Source organism: Ictalurus punctatus, chromosome 8 (genome assembly GCF_001660625.3).
Source record: "Ictalurus punctatus breed USDA103 chromosome 8, Coco_2.0, whole genome shotgun sequence".
Lineage (NCBI taxonomy): Eukaryota > Metazoa > Chordata > Actinopteri > Siluriformes > Ictaluridae > Ictalurus > Ictalurus punctatus.
This window is the reverse complement of record NC_030423.2, coordinates 11,563,554-11,583,902: the sequence shown is the minus strand read 5'-3', so window position 1 is coordinate 11,583,902 and position 20,349 is coordinate 11,563,554. Positions and strand designations below refer to the sequence as shown.

Here is a 20,349-nt window from a genome sequence, read left to right as displayed (position 1 = left end):
CAGTCAACCCATTAATTTGATTTATATCCATCTATAAATTCACAGCACCTTAAATAATTAACTAAACCAACCAAAACATAGCATAGATTATTTCATATTATGCTGTACCATTTGGTGTACTGCAATAACTACAATTTTTAAAACTCCGTAACAGTCTGATTAATATTATTATAACAATATCAGCAATACCTGTTCTTTACTGGTAATGTGTCCAAAAATATCCTCCAAGTTGACACATTCTTGGACTCAAGTCATGTAAACTTGAGTCCAAGAATGTATCAACTTAGAGGATATTAATACTTAATACTTTAGTTAGGTGTTCCTTCAGTGAAGTGATGCCATTTTCCAAAATGCATGAAGGAAGGACTACTACACAAGTCAGTGTAAAGAAAAGTGCATGCTAGCCAATGTTCTTTAATCCTGACTCAAGACTATAAAGAAAGTCACAGATATTCAACAATAATCATGATTATAATACAGTAGTAAAATATAATACATGATACAAGAGCAATAAGAGGTAAAGATGATGTCAGTTCAATTACAGGAAATTAGAGGGATAGGCTCAGGATTTGGAAGAGAGTAAAAACAACCAGAAGGCAGTCTCAAAAGAACAGGTCCAGCAGGTCAAGTCCAAAGAGCAGTTTGTTAAGAAAGAAACTGGTGGGGGGGAAGAAAAAGGAAAAAAAAAAAAAAAAAAAAAAAGGAAAAAAAAGAGAGAGCTCTGCGAAAGAGAGCTTTCCATTGGTCCAATCATGAAACCTTCAGTTTTCATTGGCTCACATTTAAAGTGTTTTTCCAGGCACAGATTCAAACTACGTATAACTATGTATAATGTTAATTCAGATTTTCCATTATTTTCTTTAAACACAACCTCTTTACAAGTGGAACTTTGGATTATTCTGTGCCTTAAAAACCTCTCACTCTCTTGGGTTGGGTTATTATCTGCACTCGTGAGTCTCATTCATGATATTCTTGAAATACTGAGGAAAAATGGCAGAGAAATGGTGCGTCATCAATGGTTATGGGGTTTCTGGCAATTAGAGAAAAACTGAAACGGTCAATTTTGTGAGCTGGCCCCCAAGTTTCTTACTGAGCACAATAAAAAAATATTTTGTTCTTTCTCCAACACCTCCAACCAGCATCTGTAAAACACAAACATAATTATACAGCATGTCTCGAAGCGCTACCAATATAGTAACGAAAGATTTCCACGTGAAAAGAAAAGGGGTCTTACACTTCCAAAAACTCACCTAATTCCCATTCACTTGAGGTGGAGGAGGGCTTCCCCCACTGTTATTGGCAGCCCTCTCTCTACTGCGACTCTCTCTCTCCTCATCCTCTTCATCCCGCTCCTCATTTCCACTGTGATTCTTACAGTACAGTCTATTTGTGGAAATATGCAAGTCATTTAACTGCCTACGTCAGTGGATGCAATAATTGTGACACACTGAATTGTGACAAATGTTATTTTAACAGTAAAGGCAAAATTATTTCAGCAGTTTGTAAAAACAAACATGGTGACTGATGTTAAATGTACACTTAGGTCTATAAATATTTGGATATTGAAAATCTATGATTTTTTTTTTTTACTGTCTAACAGAGTATATTAGAGTTGAAAGTAAATAATGAATATGAGCTCAAAGTGCAGACTTAAAGGGTCCAAAGATAATTGGATAATTAGCTGCTCAGCTATTCCGTGGCCAGGTGTGTGATATTCTTTAATTATTTTACTTACAAATACATACATAAAAGTCTAGAGTTGATTTCAAGTGAGCAATTGGCATTTGGAATCTACTGCGATTAACTAAATAAGAAAGTACAAAGAGCCGTCACTGCCAGTTAAACATGCCACCAATAAGGTGAAAAATCAAAACACGCCAAATCAGAGATGAAAAAAACAAAAACAAAAATAAAATAAATTTTAAAAAAATAAATAAATAAATAAAAATATATGGAGGTGTCTCCAAAGCAACTATTTGGTACATTCTCAAAAAGAAAGGCGGCACTGGTGAGCTCAGGAACACAAAAAAGGCCTGGAAGACCACAGAAAATAACTGATGGATAACAGGAATTCTTTCCCTAATGAAAAAAAAAAAAAAAAAAAACTCCTTCACAACAGTTGGGCAGATCAAGAACTCCCTCCAGGAGGTAGGCGTATCCTTGTCAAAATCAACAATCAAGAAAATGCTTCACCAGAGTACATACAGACAGTTTACAACAAGATGTGATCTGTTGGTAAGCCTCAAAAACAGGAAGAGCAGCTTAGTCTGCTAAAGACATCTAAAATAATAATGAATAAATAAACAAGCCAGTATACTTCTGTAACAACATCCTATGGGGAGAGGAGACAAAGATACCAGAATATATTGTGCTATAAGGATAAGAAGAGTATGGAGAAGGGAAGGAACTGCTCATGATCTGAAGCATAGCAACACATTATATGGTATGGACATGTATGGCTGCCAATGGAACTGGTTCCCTTGTATTTATTGATAATTAAACTTCTGACAAAAGCAGCATGATGAATTCTGAAGTCTTTAGAGCTACATTATCTGCTCAGATTCAGGCAAACGCTTCAAAAACTCATTGGACGACACTTCAAAGTGCAGATGGACAATGAGCCGAAGCGTACTTCAAGAGCAACTCAAGACTTCTTTAAGGCAAAGAAGTGGGATGTTCTGCAATGGCCAAGTCAGTCACCTGACCTGAATCCAGTTGAGCATGGATTTCACTTGCTGAAGGTAAAACACGCCAAGAACAAACAGGAACTGAAGACAGAAGCAGTAAAGGCCCGGCAGAGCATCACCAGGGAAGAAACCCAGCATCTAGTGATGTCTATGGGGTTCCAAACTTCACAAAGTCATTGACTGCAAAGGATTTGCAATCAAGGATTAAAAATGAAAATTTAATTTATGATTGTTAGTTTGTCCAATTACTTTTGGCTCCTAAAAAGGGGGAAGGGGCACACACAAAAAGTGCTGTTCACCCATTTTGGATGTAAACACCCCCAAATTAATGTTGACGTCTGCCCAGTGACATCCTACCCATTATTTATTTTATAACTCCAACATACTGTGCAAGACAGCAGAAATAACAACTAAATATTTATGGACATGACTATTTATATCTAATATATTTGCCTGAAGAACTATGAACACTTATGATAAGCAATGCTGAAGCCACCTGACTTATCAAACTGAGCCTCACTCTAGTAATCCTGCAGTTCAATGAGTAGAAACAAATATAAATAAATAAATAAATAAAAAACAAGATTTACTTGTAAATGCCTCTGGCCATGTTCTCTATGTATTTGGCCTTGTCTTGCAGGCCGCAGTGGTAGTGATAGGTTTTCACACACGCTTTTATCTCGCATCCAATGGTTGCGCCGAGCTGACAACACAGGGTGCATTTCTAAAACAAACCCATCACATTAGCATTAGTCAGTATTTTAACACTCAGTTTGTCAACATGCAAGTATATTATGTAGACAGTCCATTATATCCCTGTATGACTGAGAATGTTTACAAATAGAGGGAAAGAAAAAAAAAAAAAACCTTCCATGAACGTATGTTGTATTAAATGCCTACTGGACAAACCTAATTCAATTACTTTAAGGACCAATATGATTTAATGGGAGCTCACACTCCTGTAACCTCTCAATCAGTACAGTTACATGGACAACAATAATCCGATATTAACCCGATTAAGACAATACCCTGATTAAGAAACCAGCATGTAAACAGCGATTTCTGATGACCTTTCTCTGTCTAAAGTCATACTCGAAGTAAACACAAATCGAAATAAGACACGTGGAGTATTCCTGTTTTAGTCACATTATCGAAGTGCTTTACAGACATGTACACAACTTAATCACAGAATTAACATCGTGTGGGAGTTTTCACCGTATTTTGCGAAAGGACACGTACACACGGCAGTGCTCAACCGTTTCTACAAGAGAGCGAGGCTGCATCCTAAACTGCATACTTACCTACTATATAGTAGGCGAAAGACATGTACAGTCAAACCTTGGATTGCGAGTAATTTGGTTTGGGAGTGTTTTGCAAGACGAGCAAAAAATTTGAATAAATTTTAACTTGATATACGAGCACCTGTAGTACGTACACGCTGCTGTGTCTGCCGAGCGTCACGTGATCACTACTGAGCCAGTGGTTCTTCTCTCACATGCTCAGTCTCAGTCAGCGTGCCTCACTTGTATAGTCAACATCCGTGTGAGTGTATACTGTTTACTGTAGTGTTGTAACTGTTGTGACTGTAGTAACTGTACTGCGACAATGGCCCCATGAAGAAAAAATTTGAAAAGGAAGGCAATAAGAAAAAGGAGATGATTACGCTGGAAGTTAAGAAGGAAATCATCGAGAAGCACAAACAAGGTATGCGAGTAGCTGAGTTGCGAGTAGTCAGCTGTCGATGAAATTGTGTCCTTGGGGTAGACCATGGGACTGGAGGTGAATAAAGACAACATTCAAGAGCTGGTGGAGGAACATGGCCAGGAGCTGACCACCGAAGAACTGATGGATCTGCATCACGAGCAACAGCAAGAGGTTACGGAGGAGGTCTCATCTGAGGAGGAGGAGGAGAAAAAGACGGCGAAATCCCTCACTTCAAATGAGATTAGGGAGGTGTGTAAAATGTGGGAAACAGTGCAAAATTTTGTAGAAAAGCAAAACCCGAGTAAGACTGTAGCAGCGCGAGTGATGAATCCGTTTAACGACAATGCAACGTCACATTTCCACGAAATCCTTAAAAGGAGGCAAAAGCAAGTGTCACTGGATAGGTTCCTCGTTAACGTCGTACAAAAAGAAAAAGATTCCGGCGAGCCAACAGACAGCAGTGATTCCATTAGTAACAGTGAAAGTCGTCCTACACAATAATTAATAAATTCGATTACTTTTTATTAAATTTCAATAATAAAAATATAAAATGGTATTTTGTGTTAATCATTATTATTTATATGAATATTTTTGGGTTTTGGAACGAATCATCCGAGTTTCCATTATTTCTTATGGGGAAATTCACTTTGATATACGAGTGCTTTGGATTACGAGCATATTTCGGAACGAATTATGCTCGCAATCCAAGGTTTGACTGTATGTACATGCATTGGACTCAACCCATGGCAAGCAGTCGTCTGTTTGCACATATAGCATGACAAATAATTAACTTTGAAGTTAATTATTTGTTAAAAAAGTAAAAAAAAAAAACGTAAAGCTTTCGTAAAGTTAAAAATGAAACACCCAAAACTGTATACGGTACCATAACAAAGACGAACTGTATGATACATGAAATTCTGGAGGGAACGCTGGACGGCATGGGGACGTAATGACGTGCGCCGTTAATTTATCTATGTCCTATAACATGTAGAACAGGAACATGAAAGGATTATCCTAAAAGCGACTCATGTAAACACCTTAATCACAATATTGTCTTATTCAGAATAAGAGCAGTAATTAGATTACTGCTGTCCATGTAAACAGTCAATGATAACTAAAATATGGGATAAAATAAAACAATCAATTTTACACAATTTTCCTTAAGAATTGGTGCATCCTAATGTGATTAAAAAAAAAAAAAAAACTTTTTTTTTAAATTTGATTTATTTTAAATCATTAACAGTGTAGCCTAAAAAAAAACAAAATCACTGAAGCTGGAAATGGAAATTGTAGCCACTGTAGGTTAACTGAAGTGTGGCTTGACATCATCTCTGCTGATATATATTCTCAGTTTAATTATGGAAAAGATGGGACGGGTCAAACTACTTTTAGATTTACTGGTTCACTAGTGTGTGTTAAAATTAAAAATAAACTTAATATAATAAATTATTAGGCATGCAACCCCTATTGCTAACAAGTTTGTAAGGCAGGTGGACACAAAATGAGAAGTACAAATATCGGAAGTGAACCAGATTATTTCTATACTATTTTTGATAGGTAGCTAAAGTTACTGGGCTCTCAGATGAGCGGTGAGATTACAGCAGAGCAACCAAGAGATTTTATTTTTTCACCTGATACTCTGTAAATGACAATAACATTACAGTGAAAGGTTTTTAAACACAAGTCGTCTCACGATACCATTACTAATTAGGCATACTACTGGCTACAGCCCTGAATTCTCAGTCAGTGTGGACTGGCTTGGGACTTGCTGCTGCAAAATAAATTTTGCAGTGGAAGACAGTGCAGCACAACCCAACCCACAACACTGTTCTGCAAGCAGCTTGCAAGCATTTTTCTACAAGACAGGGCAAAGGTGCAAAAATATTTGATCTTGCAGCTTTTAAAAGGTGAAGAGAAACTGAGCCATAGACAGCAATACATTATTCAGAGTGAAAATCAAAAGAGCTCACCATTCTTTTCCCTCTCTTTATTTCCTGAATGACTGTTTTAATGTCAAAGTTACCAAATTCTGCACGTGATGTGGTAGTGAGTTGGACAGTCCCTGAAGAGAAAAGCTACCAAAAGAGAGAAGAAGAAAAAAAACAAGTCGTCCTTTACTCCATTTAAAAAATGTAAATGCTGATTATTTTCTTTTAATTCAAAAACATTGTCATAAAATATTATGACAATTTATCATTACTTTCCTGTGGTCTCTCAGACATGATTTATAACGTGATTAAATATTTATCTGAAGAGTGAAACATAAGCATTCAAATAAACATGGGACATGGAACTCACCATGCATTTATAATGGGCGGCAACCTTTTTTGCGCCATCACAATGCAGAACACCGCGGGTCTGATTCTCCTCATCACCAGCGTGGCAGAAACCACAGCGAAGGCCTGACTCACTGGGACTGCCCCTCAAAGGGGACCGGTCCCGCTACAAATCACAACCATTACATATTAGCATGCAAAAACACTGCCTTTACTGGCACAAGTAAACTGATTCATCAATACAATCAGGAGATATTTTGAGTCAAGACAAAGCAGTCATCAAGCAATACATTTACATAATAGGTAACTTACTTTAGCTCTTAATACAAAGTGAAAGAGAGAGGAGAAGGGTTTATATAAAAAAAAAAATAATAATAATTTAAAAAATTTTTTTAAAAAAGGCTCCTACATTTGAAGAGCTCTCCGTTTCTTCAATGCCTTGTGAAGAATTTGAACGTGCGTCTTCGGACTGCCCACGAGGTACACCTCTAATTCGGCTCTTCTCAAATCTGCCACGCCCTCTGCTACGGGGTGGGGATGAATCTGAATCGTTGGCTGCGACTCCTTGATCCTCTGACAGAGTGTACACATGAGAAAATATATTTATCTATATTTAGGTAGCATTTGCTTTGTTAATACAATGCTCGTGTTAGAACGGACTCTTATGTTTGTAATATAGAACACTAAAGTTTCTTTCTTAAATCAAATTCAAAAAGTAAGAATTTATTACCATCACTGGCATCTTGGGAGGCGTCACGATGTTTACGACAGTAAACACTGAAAAAGTCCAAATAAAGAGACAATCGGTCTCATTGTTTTTGGAACAGAAATGGTTTTTTATATATATATAAAATAAGATGTGCATATGAAATTTTCCCTTACAGGTAGATGCCTTGTGAGGGGTTCTCCTTGGTCTGGGCTTTGTCCCACAGGGCGCAGTAGTAATGATATGTCCTCCGGCATGTCTTAACATCACAACCTATGGTTGCCCCGGGCCGGTGGCAGGATGAGCACATCTATTTACGCGATGAGAAAAGATCAGAAAGAACATTTATATTAATTTGTTCAAAGACATTTTTATCCAAAGAAAGTTAGAAGTGTGGCAGAATTAAAAACGCAACCATAACACTTATAAATGACCAATCAACTAGTTTATTTGCATCCAGTGGTGTTATGATTATCTCACTAGGTGGACAGTCCAAACAAGGTTCCATCTCAAAAATACTTAGTAAACATGAAGGTTGTACCCCATTTTTCTCTAATGTGCCTTTACCATATCTGCCTGCGTAGTCGTTCCTCTATTTACCAATCACATCAGTAATGGAAAGCATCCACATATAAAATCAATCTATACAAATATAAAAGGGTGGCTTGAACCAAATTCTAAAGGATCTAACTGGCTAATTACACTTCGTTGGAGTGATCACACTGGATTTACCATTGTGAAATACAGAATAAGCAGGTTGCTTCCACTACATTAAAAAGGTCTTCATAAGGCAATAAAATGTGCACTAACAACCCAATAATAGTCTTGCGTCACAAATTGGAAACTTTACTTTCACAAACCCTCTACAACTTACCAAAACATATTACAGATAACAGAACTTCACAGAAAAAGGTCAATTAAGGTATATTAAAAGATATTAATAGTAATCTCTGCACTTAGCTTCACAACTTCACTTGGGGAAACCGACACTTTCTATTACTATAGACTTAAATTTCATCCTGAAGGAATTGACCACCCAGTAAATAAAGATCCTTAATCTGTACCAAAATTTTGTGTCACATGCACCTAAATAGATCTAGTCAAATGTAATTAGTGTAATGGAGGCGGACTGCCAACAGTTTAGAGAGAGATACACCCACATAATTCCAACCAGCAGTTTATTCATGACCCTGCCACAGAGCTTCTGACACTCCATGGTAAGATCTAAGGGTCATTTTTACTCCCCATAATTTTTCAATAGATCCACTCGTTGCATTCGCTACTAGACAGACACAATCTTGAACTGTCATTTTATTTTGCAAAACAACCCCTAGGACCACACAAGCACGGAAAAATTTAATCCGAAATGTGAAGAAAGTTACATTGCAAAACTATGCTTGTGTAGCTTCGTTTCAATAAATTTCGTCATACGGGTTTTTGATTGCCTTTTTCTGCACCGTTATTTTTGTCCTATGTTGAGTTTGTACGTTATATTTGTTAAACATATACATAAGCCCATATTTTTGATAAATGGTGTCTGATAGTGGCAACATGAAAGCCTAAACCCCATTACATATGATGTGGGTTTATTAAGACACTTGCTTGCCACTTACCAATTTGTTTCCTCTTTTGATCTCTTTTTTTACATCCTCAATAGAAAATCCCCCAATGTTTTCGCTGTCTGAGTGAGATGTTACTAGGGCAGATGAGAAAAGCTAAAAGATACACGCAGAAAGAATATTTGAACATACGGAAAAAGCACTGAAAACGTATGCAATTAAATAGATGACAAACTGTAAAAAATATATATATATATTTGCCAGACCTTCTCAGGTCATGCACTGAAACTATTGTTTGTTTATTAAATAAGTTTTAGTAATCAAATTTACATTAACAAGTTTCTGGATAAGGACTGTTTTTTCTTTGTGCAGCTGAGCCCATCAGCTCGATTAGCTTGTAGACTGTCCACTCACCATGCATTTGTGGTGAGCTGCCACCTTCTGGTTGTCTGATACAAGGAGCTGGCCACACTCCTTGTCTCGATTCGTTTTACAGAAGGCACATTTTCGCAGACGCGCCGAAGCTCCTTTCCTTTGCCCAGACATGGCTAGCCACTTCCACTCTTAGGGTGATTCCTCTAATTAGCAAGGATGCTGTCAGTAAACAGACCTGCACAGAAAAGAATAGGAGGTAATGATCCTAATTACTATCTTATTTACAGAGGTGACTGAAATCAAATGATCTTGTGATTTTAAATTCTCATGGCAAGCTACAAATGTGTAATCAGGCTAAGAAGCAAAGTGAGCAGACTTCATTTACACAAATTTAATTAAACTTTTGCACGACATCACACATTAAAAGATAATAGAATAATTTTTATATTATTATATTATATATATATATATATATATATATATATATATATATATATATATATATATATATATATATATATATATATATATATATATAAATAAAAAACAGTCAACACTATGCTATAAGCAAATATGCCAAAGGATATCGCTTTATCAAACTTGCCCCATCGCAATTGAAACATTTTCAAAATAACTGAATGTCAGACCACGGATTATGAATGATATAATCTATTATTAATGTAATACATATTATGAATATTATGTCCTATAATAAAGTTTGCATCAGAGTAGAGTGTAAACGTATTTATATTACATCGTCCTGTGTACAGTTCAGTGTTGCATCATACCCCTGAAGAAACATTTCCTTCCAATATATATACGCTACACCATGTATAAAAGAATGACAATTATAAAAATAAATAAATAAATAAATAAAAAAAACTCACTTGAATTTATGTCCCCCCCCCAAGTCATACTACAACTGTATGCTTCAAACATATTCATGACATATTCTCCTGACTTCATCTGGTGTTCACACTCACTTATATGAAGTCCTTGATGAAGTTAATACAAACATTCAGTTCTCCTTACATCCCAGCACTCTCAGTACAGATTTAATCTGACCACTTAATTAAGCACATTTTAGGAGTGTATAAACTGACTAGTTAAGAAAGTAAGTGAATTAATACCTTCGAGAAGGAGAAAAAAAAGACAATAGCAGTCCAATAAAAGTTGTATTCAGAATTTGTGTGTATGTAATAAACTAAAGCACTTTCAGTTAACTGACAGAAAAATGGTAACGGTCCTCCTCAAATATTAGTGTTTGTTTTTTTTTGTTGGGTTATATGCATTTATAAGCGACCAGATGTGCTAATGGTACGTTTAACGTTTAGATATGTTTACTTACAACTTTAATACATGTATAAATATATACAAGAAAGAAATCTCTCCAAACGATAGAAGGGTAATAGCGTGATTAGTCAAGCAGGCCCATCTGTGGAGAACGCAGCGGGCCCGTGTGTGGATTAAAAATATCCGTCATTTATGGAAATATTTTTAACATATCATATCAAACATGTTGAGTGAACATGAAGACGGTTGATATTTCGGTTAAATTAACCTACAGCGAGAAGATGAAGTGAAGAAATCGCTTCAGCAAAAACGCGCGAAAGTGAAACTGAACACTCGACTCAAGCGATTATAACGTCCAGACCCGCTTAATGTCTAAAATAAAATTTAAAAAAACTATTAACATTTTATTTCGTATTTAACCACAAAACATGTGGCGTGGAAAGAGTGGCGCAGATTGTTAGCGCACTTTAAAACTCAAAGCCAGGAGCTAACCCAGAAAAGTACTGGGTAAAATCCGTCGCTGCGTCGAGGTAAGCCTGAGGAACTGCTCTTTTTCTGTTTGCTATGGTAACCTAAAAGCTCCGTGTTGTTCCACTTCAACTGAAAACATCACTAGATGTATATATATATTTTTTCCTTCTCTAAGATGATTACTCCGCTTGGCTTTAGCGAAGCTAGCCAGGCCTTCTGCCATGATAAAGCTGAGAAACCCCGAGCAGCGGCAGCACAAACACAGAAACACAACACAACGTGCACAAGTAGCGTGTAGTAAACATCCAGGAACAAGATCTCAGAGTCTGAATGAAAAGTCGAGCAGAAAGCACATCAGAGTCGTGTACTTCTAACGTCGTTAAAGGTGTGGAAACCTAGGCCCAAACCCCAAACCTGGCACGACGGCTCAAACTGAAACAATTTAATTTCATTGTACTCTACAGTTTGAGAACACTGATGCACATTTTCAACAGGATGTCACCGAATCGTCAAAAGATATATAGATATATACAGATATATGTAGAGAGAGAGAGATATTACACATTGACATGAATACTTCGCTAAGGCCCGAGTTTCATGAAGCTAATTATTATTAGAAACACTCATGTCAACTTAATTGTTGTCTATAGTATGACTCGGACACGGAACATCTTGGCGTTTGATAGTGTTGATCCATTTCCACTCGTCCCATGTTCACTCCGCCATCGGCGTTACATCAAACCAAGCGCGGAGCGACTAGAAACATTACTGCTCCTCACAACATCACATACTCACTCACTCTGTAATCTCGGAACATAAACATGTCATATAATCAGTGCTTACCACGGATCAGTTTCGAACACGGTGCTCAAGTACGGATGGGAAGCAGAAGGTTAGTGGCGTGAACCTCTTCCGTCTACTGAGCACTGAAGGGCTGCAGCTCACTCCTAGCCATTGCGGAGCATTCAAGTTACGTTGCATTGGCTACTGCAAAAAGCACGTTTGTTCACCACGGATGTGAAAACCACGCCTCCTAAAACCGGCCGCGTCTCATTACATCCCTATTTATGTTCCCTTCACTACGAGTCTAGGCAACAAACTTAACAAAGTACTATAGGAAACACTTTACTGGCTGAATACGTCTTTTGATTTTTACAATAACAAGAAGACACAAGAAACACAGTGTTTAAAGTAAATATACACGCAAATAAAAGTTAACAGTGTCGAGGGGGAGGGTAAGGGAGGGTTGGGGAGTAAGGGGGGTAAGGGGGGAAGGGGGGCAAGAGAGGTGGGGTTGGGATGGGGGGGTAAGGGGGTGTAAGGGGGGGGGGTTAAGGAGCTGGGGTTGGGGTAGGGGGTGTTAGGGGTGTAAGGAGGGTAAGGAGTGGGGTGGGGGTAGGGTGTTTTTAGGGGGGTTGGGGGAGGGGGGGTTTAGAGGGGTAAGGGTTGGGGGTAGGGGGTTGGGGGTAGGGGGTTGGGGGTATTTAGGGGGGTGGGGGTAAAGAGGGGAAGGTTGGGGGTAGGGGACAATGACGAATTGTGCACTTCTCACAGTTCTCCATGGGCTTTATGTCAGTATTATGTTATTAAACATTTTCCCTTCAGAGATTTGCATTTCCATGCATACATTAAACTTCAGTAGTTTTGCTTGTTGAAGCTTGTTAATTTGATTTGCTGTCCTAAAATGATGTTTTACAGTTAGCTCCAGAATTGTAGCACCCATGAAGCGTATGTGCAAAATGAATAAATACATTGCTATGGTGTGGAGTGGCATTCTGAGCCTGAAGTCATGAGAAGACTCGTGAGAAGATTTTATTTTAAAATACTTTTTTTCAAACATTCAAGTTTCAAACATTCAAGTGCTAGTTTTAGTTCTTTTTTACTACAGGATACAGGTTTGCTGTAATGTCAAACACTGACTACGTTTACATGGACAGCAGTAATTTAATTATTGATCTTATTCTGAATAAGATGATATTGTGATTAAGGTGTTTACATGAGTTGCTTTTAGAATATTCCTTTCATGTTCCTGTTTTACATGTTATAGAACATAGACTGATTAACGGCACACGTCATTACATCCCCACGCCACGCCGTCCGACGTTCCCTCCAGAATTTCACGTATCGACATACAGTTCATCTTTGTTATGGTACCATATACAGTTTTGGGTGTTTAATTTTTTTATTTTACGAAAGCTTCAAGTGCACTTCATTATTTGGCATGTTATACGTGCAAATAGATGACAGCAGATACAAATTCTCCAGCAACAGACCTCCTCTGTACTTTCATTCGGCAACATTTCAATCATGCCACCGCGACAAACTCTGGATGAGAGTATGAAGTAAGGACTGGTGGGAGAGAGTTGTTTTAATGGAATTTGATGACGCCGAATGGAAAGAAAATTTTTGTGTATGTGTCCTGTCGCACAATGCGGTGAAAACTCCCACACGACGTTAATAGTGTGATTAAGGTGTGTACATGTCTGTAACGCACTTCGATAATGCGGCTAAAACAGGAATACTCCATGTCTTAATTTGATTTGTGTTTACTTCGAGTAAGACTTTAGACAGATTAAGGTAATCAGAAATCGCTGTTTACATGCTGGTTTCTTAATCAGAGTATTGTCTTAATCGGTTAATATCGGAATATTGTTGTCCATGTAAATGTACTGAATGTTAGCAACACTTGTACCGCTACTCAATACAAAACGTTTCAAGCTCCTGTATATTAGATTTGTTCATGTCAAGTGCCTTCTTCATTTAAGACTACAGCTCAGAGACCATTTCTATGTTGATTTGGATGCATGATTCAGTGTGTTGCATTTCTTATTACTTATTCATTTCTTATTTTTAAATTAGTTATTTAAGAATGCACAGTCTACGGAGGAGTAGGCCAGGTTTTCATTTCACTGCAAGTTATATACTGTATGTAACTGTGTATGTGACAAATAAAAATCTTGAGAAAAAAAATTTATATTACATATTTGTTAAAACGGCCATCTACTCAAGTCTTAACCAACCAGCTGACCGAGTCAAGAAGGTTTTGAGGTAAAATATTCAGTTCCATTTACCCCACATCCTAGTCACAGGCATGCCAAGATCTGCCAAAATTCACTTTACTACACTTTATGCAGTCCTGTGTACTGTGCTGTTGTATAGTTATGTGTTGTACCATAGTCTGGAAAAATTACGTTTTGTTCCATTGTATTCAAGCTATATAGTTGAATGACAATAATAATAATAATAATAAAAAAACTAAACACTTGACTTGAGTAAGAAAAACTCTCTATGAAGAACTCTCTCATCATTATAGTAGCTTGACTCAATATACTACATGTCAATGCTTTGGGGAAATAGAAATGGTCATTAGTGAGTTGGGATCATGTACATGGTAAAATACATGGTATGAATAACTTTTGTGTGCGTGTGTTTTACTGTTTACGGTTTGTGAGTTGTCCAAACCATAAATGTGATTGCTTAAAGGAAATTGGAAAGTTTTGCTAGCTTGGTAGCTAAACCACTTCTGCTAATACAAATTGCCTACGTATGAAACATGGATATACATAGGATACCATATAACTTTGCCATGCTTATATGTAGAAACAAGTTAAATATGTAGCTGTGGTTCAGTAGACACCACATAACCACCAGGCATGTGAGAATCACCTGGATACCTTGTGTGCATGTGCATGTATGCCATGACCTTAAACATAGAACCATAGTTAAGTCATGTTTTATAGCTATTGCTCTATATAGATTGTATACATTGGGACAAAATGTTGTTTCTTCAGGACAATGATCCAACACATAACAATGAAGTAGCTCAGTGGGCAGGATTACATAAAGTGCAAATGCATGACAATGATGGTGTTGGGAAAGTTTTGATTAGGCCAGGTGGATGTTTTAGTAGTGTGTCGAGTAGTCTGATTGCTTCAGGGAAGAATCTGTTGAGGAGACTGGTGATGGTAGTGGTGGTAGTGGTGCTGGCACGGACACTCCACGACCTTCTGCCAGACCGTAGAAGAGTGAAGAGTCTTTGAGACGGGTGGGATGGGGGTCATCAACAATGCTGTTTGTGGTAGGGAGGTGTCAATGATCAGTCAATGGTCTCACAGTCTGTAGTAGTGTTGTGGTCTGAGATTTTGAATTCAGATACCAATCAGTGAGACAGCCGGTAAGCTGGTTTTACCTGTCCTAACTGCCAGGGACATTGAGATTCGCATTGATAACTTATGCCACAATATTACAAAAAACAAACTTACTGGATAGGTGGGTAGAGGAGCTCGCCATGTCTTTCTTCCATGAAAAATGGTTTATCTGATGAAAGAATTGCTGTCATCTGGTCCAAATAGGCATAGTCTGCTTTTGGCAGAAACCCAAGGTTCAAGTACACAACCTTCAACACATGCAAATAAGGTGAGCGTATTGCCAGGGCATGGAGTTCTCCCACTCTTTTTACTGTGGTGATCCCTAAAAAAGTCTTCTTTTAGAGAGACTTCAGTTTGGCATCTTGCATGTACTCATAGGGAGGGTCTTAAGGAACTCCATTACAAGGAGGAAATCCCACGTTGGGCTCTTGGGGGAATGTGGCAGATGACAGCGTGTTGATTCGTTCAGAAAGGCTGTGACACATATGAGTTTATGAGTTTCAACCTGAGAACATACAGACTGCTGTACAGGTTCCTGTACTGGGGTCTCTTGTATCCAGAGTGTCTCTTGGACTTCTGGTTCATAGTACTGCACCTTATGTTCACTCCAAAGGGCCAAAACTACAGGTGTAGGTAACCTGGCCAGTGGTACTAAATCATTCTCATCATTTCGTACAACAGAACTATTCAGGGAGCAAGATGACAAAGGCATTCTGTCCACTAGTAAGAGCAGCAATGAAAAGCAAGTAATTGTGGGCAACTTCAGGGCCTCAATGTGCAATGTGACCAGAATCAGCAGGAGATGCAGAAATGCCCATAGTGGGGAGTCAGTGAAATTCCAATATGTCCAGTCATGAGGCAATGTGTTCTGACCTAGTGGATTGTTCAGCTCAGGAAGTTGTTCAGTTGACAGTGGGGCTATTTGGCGTCAGCAAATAAGGTCCACTTGTGCCCTGCCAAACTTTTCCCAGATCTGGACCACCATTCTCCCAGGCTTATATGCTCAACAGTTTGTCCACTGAACCATTGTGCTGTTGACGGATGCAGTCCAACTTCATGGTGCTGACCTGATAATTGATGTATTTGACCATCATGACCATGTCTGTACAGACCAGCATATGGTAGTGTCTCAGAACCAGTAAGAAAAAGGGCTAGATAGACCACCTACTTTGGTGACAGGGTAGCAAGCATTCTCTGTGAATCTAGCTTAACATTGATGAATTTTATGGCAGAGTTCACAATGAGATTGAGTGCTGTAAAGTATAAGAGGAGGGATGATGTGTCTCGTGTGGCCTGCTCCTTGCATAAAAGCCAGTCATTGAAAGGAAATCCTCAGAAAGCATCTGTTCTCTAGAGTGATGGGAGCAGGAAAATATGCAACATGCAGTTCCACTGACATGAACCAGTCTTGTGGTGGCACAACATGAATAACATCTGTTAACCTTGTCACAGCAACATAGGACGGCTTTGCCACCATTCTGAGCATCATGGTTAAACAGTCACTTTGTAACTTGAAGGACTTGAAAGGTGAAATAGAATTTATTCAGCAGCAGTTGATGCAGGAAGTAACATCATTACATAAAGCAGTTCTGTTTAATGGAAAGAAGCTTCTGGCAGAGAAGCATACAAACATATACTCAGCAAAAGAAACGTCCCTTTTCAAGAGACTGTGTATTAAAGATCATTTTGTGAAATCCAGGTAAGCTTTACAGATCTTTATTGGAAAGCGTTTAAAGAATTTTTTCATGCTTATTCTATGAACCATAAACAATTATTCCACATGCACCTGTGGAACAGTCCTTAAGATGCTAACAGTTTATGGGCGGTAGGCAATTAAGGTCACAGTTACAATAACTTAGGACACTAAAGAGACCTTTCTACTGAATCTGAAAAACACCAGAAGAAAGATGCCTAGGGTGCCTGCTCACCTGCGTGAACATGCCATAGACCTGCTGCAGGGAGGCATGAGGACTGCAGATGTGACCAGAGCAATAAACTGCAATGTCTGTAATGTAAGATGCCTAAGACAGTGCTACAGGGAGACAGGAAGGAGAGCTGATCGTCCTTGCAGTTGGAAAATTATATGTAACCATGTGTCCACCCCCCCCACCCCTCCCCCCTCCCCCCAACGTGATCGGGAACTTCCAAATGCCTTGGTGGAAGAGTGGAGTAACATCTCACAGCAAGAACTGACAAGTCTGGTGTAGTCCATGAGGATGAGATGCACTGTAGTACTTAAAGCAGCTGGAGGCCACCAGATACTGACTGTTACTTTTAATAGTGACCCCCCATTGTTCAGGGACTCATTATTCCATTTCTGTTCCTCAAATGTCTGGGAAACTTGTTCAGTTTACAGTGGGGGAAATAAGTATTGGATGCTTCAATATTTTTTCAGTAAATATATTTCCAATGAGATTATTCACATGAAATTTTCACAAGACACCAGTATTAACTGAAAAAATCCGGAAATATTCACAACATTCAAGTCCATAAATAAAGTTATGTGTAATAAAGTGGAATGACACAGGAAAAAAGTATTAAACACTCTAAGTGAAATTTATTTTCTTGCCTTTGTAATGACAGCTTCAAGACGCTTCCTGTATGAAGAAATTAATCGTCCATAGTATTCAGGTGTGATTTTGGCCCATTCTTCTAAACATATTGTCTCTAAATCTTGTTCAATTGGATTCAAGTCAAGTGATTGACTGGGCCATTCTAACACCTTGATTTTTTTTTTCTCTGAAACCAATTGAGAGTTTCCTTTGCTGTATGCTTTGGATCATTGTCCAGCTGGAAGGTCCATTCATGTCTCATCTTTATCATCCTGCTGGATGGCAGCAGATTCTTCTAAAGAATCTCCTTGTAAAGGGCTCCATTCATCGTTCCTTCAATTATATGAAGTCTGCCCATACCATGTGATGAAAAACAGCCCCACACCATGATGCTTCCACCTCCAAACTTCACTGTTGGTATAGTGTTTTAGGGTGATGTGCAGTGCCATTTCTTCTCCAAACATGGTGTGTAGTATGACAGCCAAAAAGTTCAATTTTGCTCCGTCTGAGCAGACTACACTCTCCCAATATTTCATAGGCTTGTCCAAAGGAGTTGTAGCAAACTTTAAATAAGCTTTGACATGCCTTTTCTTTAGTAATGGAGTCTTGTGGGGTGAGTGTGAGCAGTGGAGTGCATTGCGTATCTGCAGCCTCCAAGTGTTTCTGGAGCTCTTTCCGAGTGGTCCTTGGCTCGTGGGCTACTCTTCTGACTATTCTTCTGACTCCCTGGTCAAAAATCTTGCGAGGAGCTCCTCTGCGTGGCCGGTTGATGACGGAGTGATGTTGCTTCCACTTGTGGATAACGGCCCCAATGGTGCTTAGTGGAGGATTCAGAAGTTTTGGTTCAGAAGTCTGTATCCGATTCCATTAATATGTTTTGCAACAATAAGGTTGTGAAAGTCTTGGGAGAGCTCTTTGCTTTTACCCATCATGAGATGTTTATCGTGTGACACCTTGGTAAGGAAAATAGACCATCAATTTACTAACCCAGCTGATATTAATTTGCAAAGATAGGGGGTATAATTACTTAAGGATTTCAGCTGGTTCCTTGCCTTATAGGCTATTTAATGCATTTTTATTTGATCACTTTCATGATTCGCATAATGATGATAGAAAGTCGAATTGAATTTGTTACATAGGATTTGGGGTTTTGTAACTAAATACATTATAGTGAATGTTTGTTTATATCTTATTGTCGCATATGTAATAACAATGCTTGTGTGCTATCTGGTTCAGTTGATAAAATCTGTTTGCATGAAAACCGGGGATTTATGAAAAAACGCCCCCCCACAAGGATATGCTCCTATTGGTCAAAAACAACGTCAATCTTGAGTCCTGGGCGGAGCTATGAACACTCGCCAACTTCCCTGATAGACACTTATTATTATTCCTCGGTGAAGGGCTGTAATGAGCTACAGGAGATACAACGGGAAACAGTAAATCTGACAGTTTTCTCCAGCGGCAACAAGCCATTTTGGGGGATTGAATAGCATGTACAAACTTTTCTAAATTCAGTTTTTAATTCCTTTTGCTACTTATAGACGTTTTTTTTTTTCTTCCGACCGAGCTAACTTGTCCTGGGTGATTTTAAAAGTCGCCGTTTGAACAGTGAATGTGGTGAGTAGCTTGCTAAACTGCTTCATGCTAGCTAACGTAGCTTTTCAGAGCAAGTTAAACCCAGCTTGCGCTCTTGTTCTTTGCACGTCCACGTTTCTGTATAAAGTTAGCTTTCATAGCAGTGAGTTTCTGCGTATTGCTGCATATCAGTTGCGTTAGCTGGTTGTCACGGGGAAAAAAAGTTCAGTGATTGAATGCACTTTGCTCACGGCGGTGTAAAAAGGGGGAAAACATAGTTAAACGTAAGTATAGCCTGTTGCTTTAAACATGAGTAGTCTCTATTTAGAAATAACCGACCTTCTCTTGTCGAAGCTTACTAAGTTAGCGTTTTGTTTTCGATCCAGTACCGTAGCCTAGCCTGCTAATCAGAGACAGGAAATCGACTTGCCCTGACTGAGTTTCCTAGTGGGCTAACGCTAGCTAGCGAAGTAAAAATGACTGTAACTTGATCTGAAGTTGTGTAACACAGTCTTTGAGTACTTCAGGAAGCACCATTGCGCTCTAAAATAACATTTTCCAAATAAATAAAAGTTGGTCGATACCTGCTGGCTCCTCTGCCAGTCATGGTGACTGGGTGGTGGCGATGGATAGCTATCAGACATCAGCTTGCTTGTGTAGTAGATTATAACGAGTTCAGCTAACCAACGCTGGCTTGGTAAGTGGAGCACTACATCAGGGTGGTTCATTATCATCACCTCAGGCCTTATTGGTTTATAATACATGTTAATAGCTTTTTGTAAGATTACTGCGAACGTCCCAGAAATACCACGTTGTGTAATTTCATACCATTGACACCACAAGCTTGAAAAATTAATCTTAGAAAGTGTTAATTCAAACAAACGGCAAGAATTCACAGTAAAACTACAGTTTAACACACGTTGTGTTCGTCGTTATATATCTGTATGGAAAGGGTAAAAAAAAACAACAACTTTCACCTTGAAAATCTTACATGTTTTGTAAG

At 38.5% G+C, this 20,349-nt stretch overlaps 2 protein-coding genes across 5 annotated transcripts in view; one reads left to right on the top strand and one right to left on the bottom strand.

The window, feature by feature from the left end:
- Positions 1 to 384: 384 nt before the first annotated feature.
- On the bottom strand, positions 385 to 20,250 carry phf6 (PHD finger protein 6). Of its 3 annotated transcripts, none has more exons than XM_017474368.3 (11): positions 19,931 to 20,250; positions 9,347 to 9,542; positions 8,987 to 9,069; positions 7,550 to 7,683; positions 7,398 to 7,444; positions 7,077 to 7,240; positions 6,690 to 6,833; positions 6,362 to 6,466; positions 3,278 to 3,411; positions 1,251 to 1,383; positions 385 to 1,142 (listed from the first exon to the last, which is right to left on the bottom strand). In XM_017474368.3, exons 2-10 carry the CDS (start codon positions 9,351 to 9,353, stop codon positions 1,251 to 1,253), a joined length of 951 nt encoding a protein of 316 aa, XP_017329857.1. In that variant the 5' UTR covers positions 9,354 to 9,542; positions 19,931 to 20,250; the 3' UTR covers positions 385 to 1,142. The 3 variants fall into 3 exon arrangements, with proteins under 3 accessions (XP_017329857.1, XP_017329854.1, XP_017329856.1); XM_017474365.3 differs by lacking the exon at positions 19,931 to 20,250 and adding an exon at positions 11,915 to 12,084 and having other exon boundaries at positions 8,987 to 9,088; XM_017474367.3 differs by lacking the exons at positions 8,987 to 9,069; positions 19,931 to 20,250 and adding an exon at positions 11,915 to 12,084.
- Positions 19,143 to 20,349, top strand: part of cab39l1 (calcium binding protein 39, like 1) — an 18,607-nt gene continuing 17,400 nt past the window's right edge. For both annotated transcript variants that reach the window (XM_017474369.3, XM_017474370.3), the window contains exon 1: positions 19,143 to 19,388. The gene's annotated coding sequence lies outside the window, so the exon portion shown is untranslated. The remainder of the gene's footprint in view (positions 19,389 to 20,349) is intronic.

Coding starts and splice junctions, on each gene's coding strand:
- phf6 (XM_017474365.3), bottom strand. CDS start 9,478: ATGTCTGGGCAAAGGAAAGGAGCTTCGGCGCGTCTGCGAAAATGTGCC. Junction 7,684..8,986: donor TCAAAAGAGGAAACAAATTG/GTAAGTGGCAAG, acceptor TCGCGTAAATAG/ATGTGCTCATCCTGCCACCG. Junction 7,241..7,397: donor CTCCCAAGATGCCAGTGATG/GTAATAAATTCT, acceptor ACACTCTGTCAG/AGGATCAAGGAGTCGCAGCC.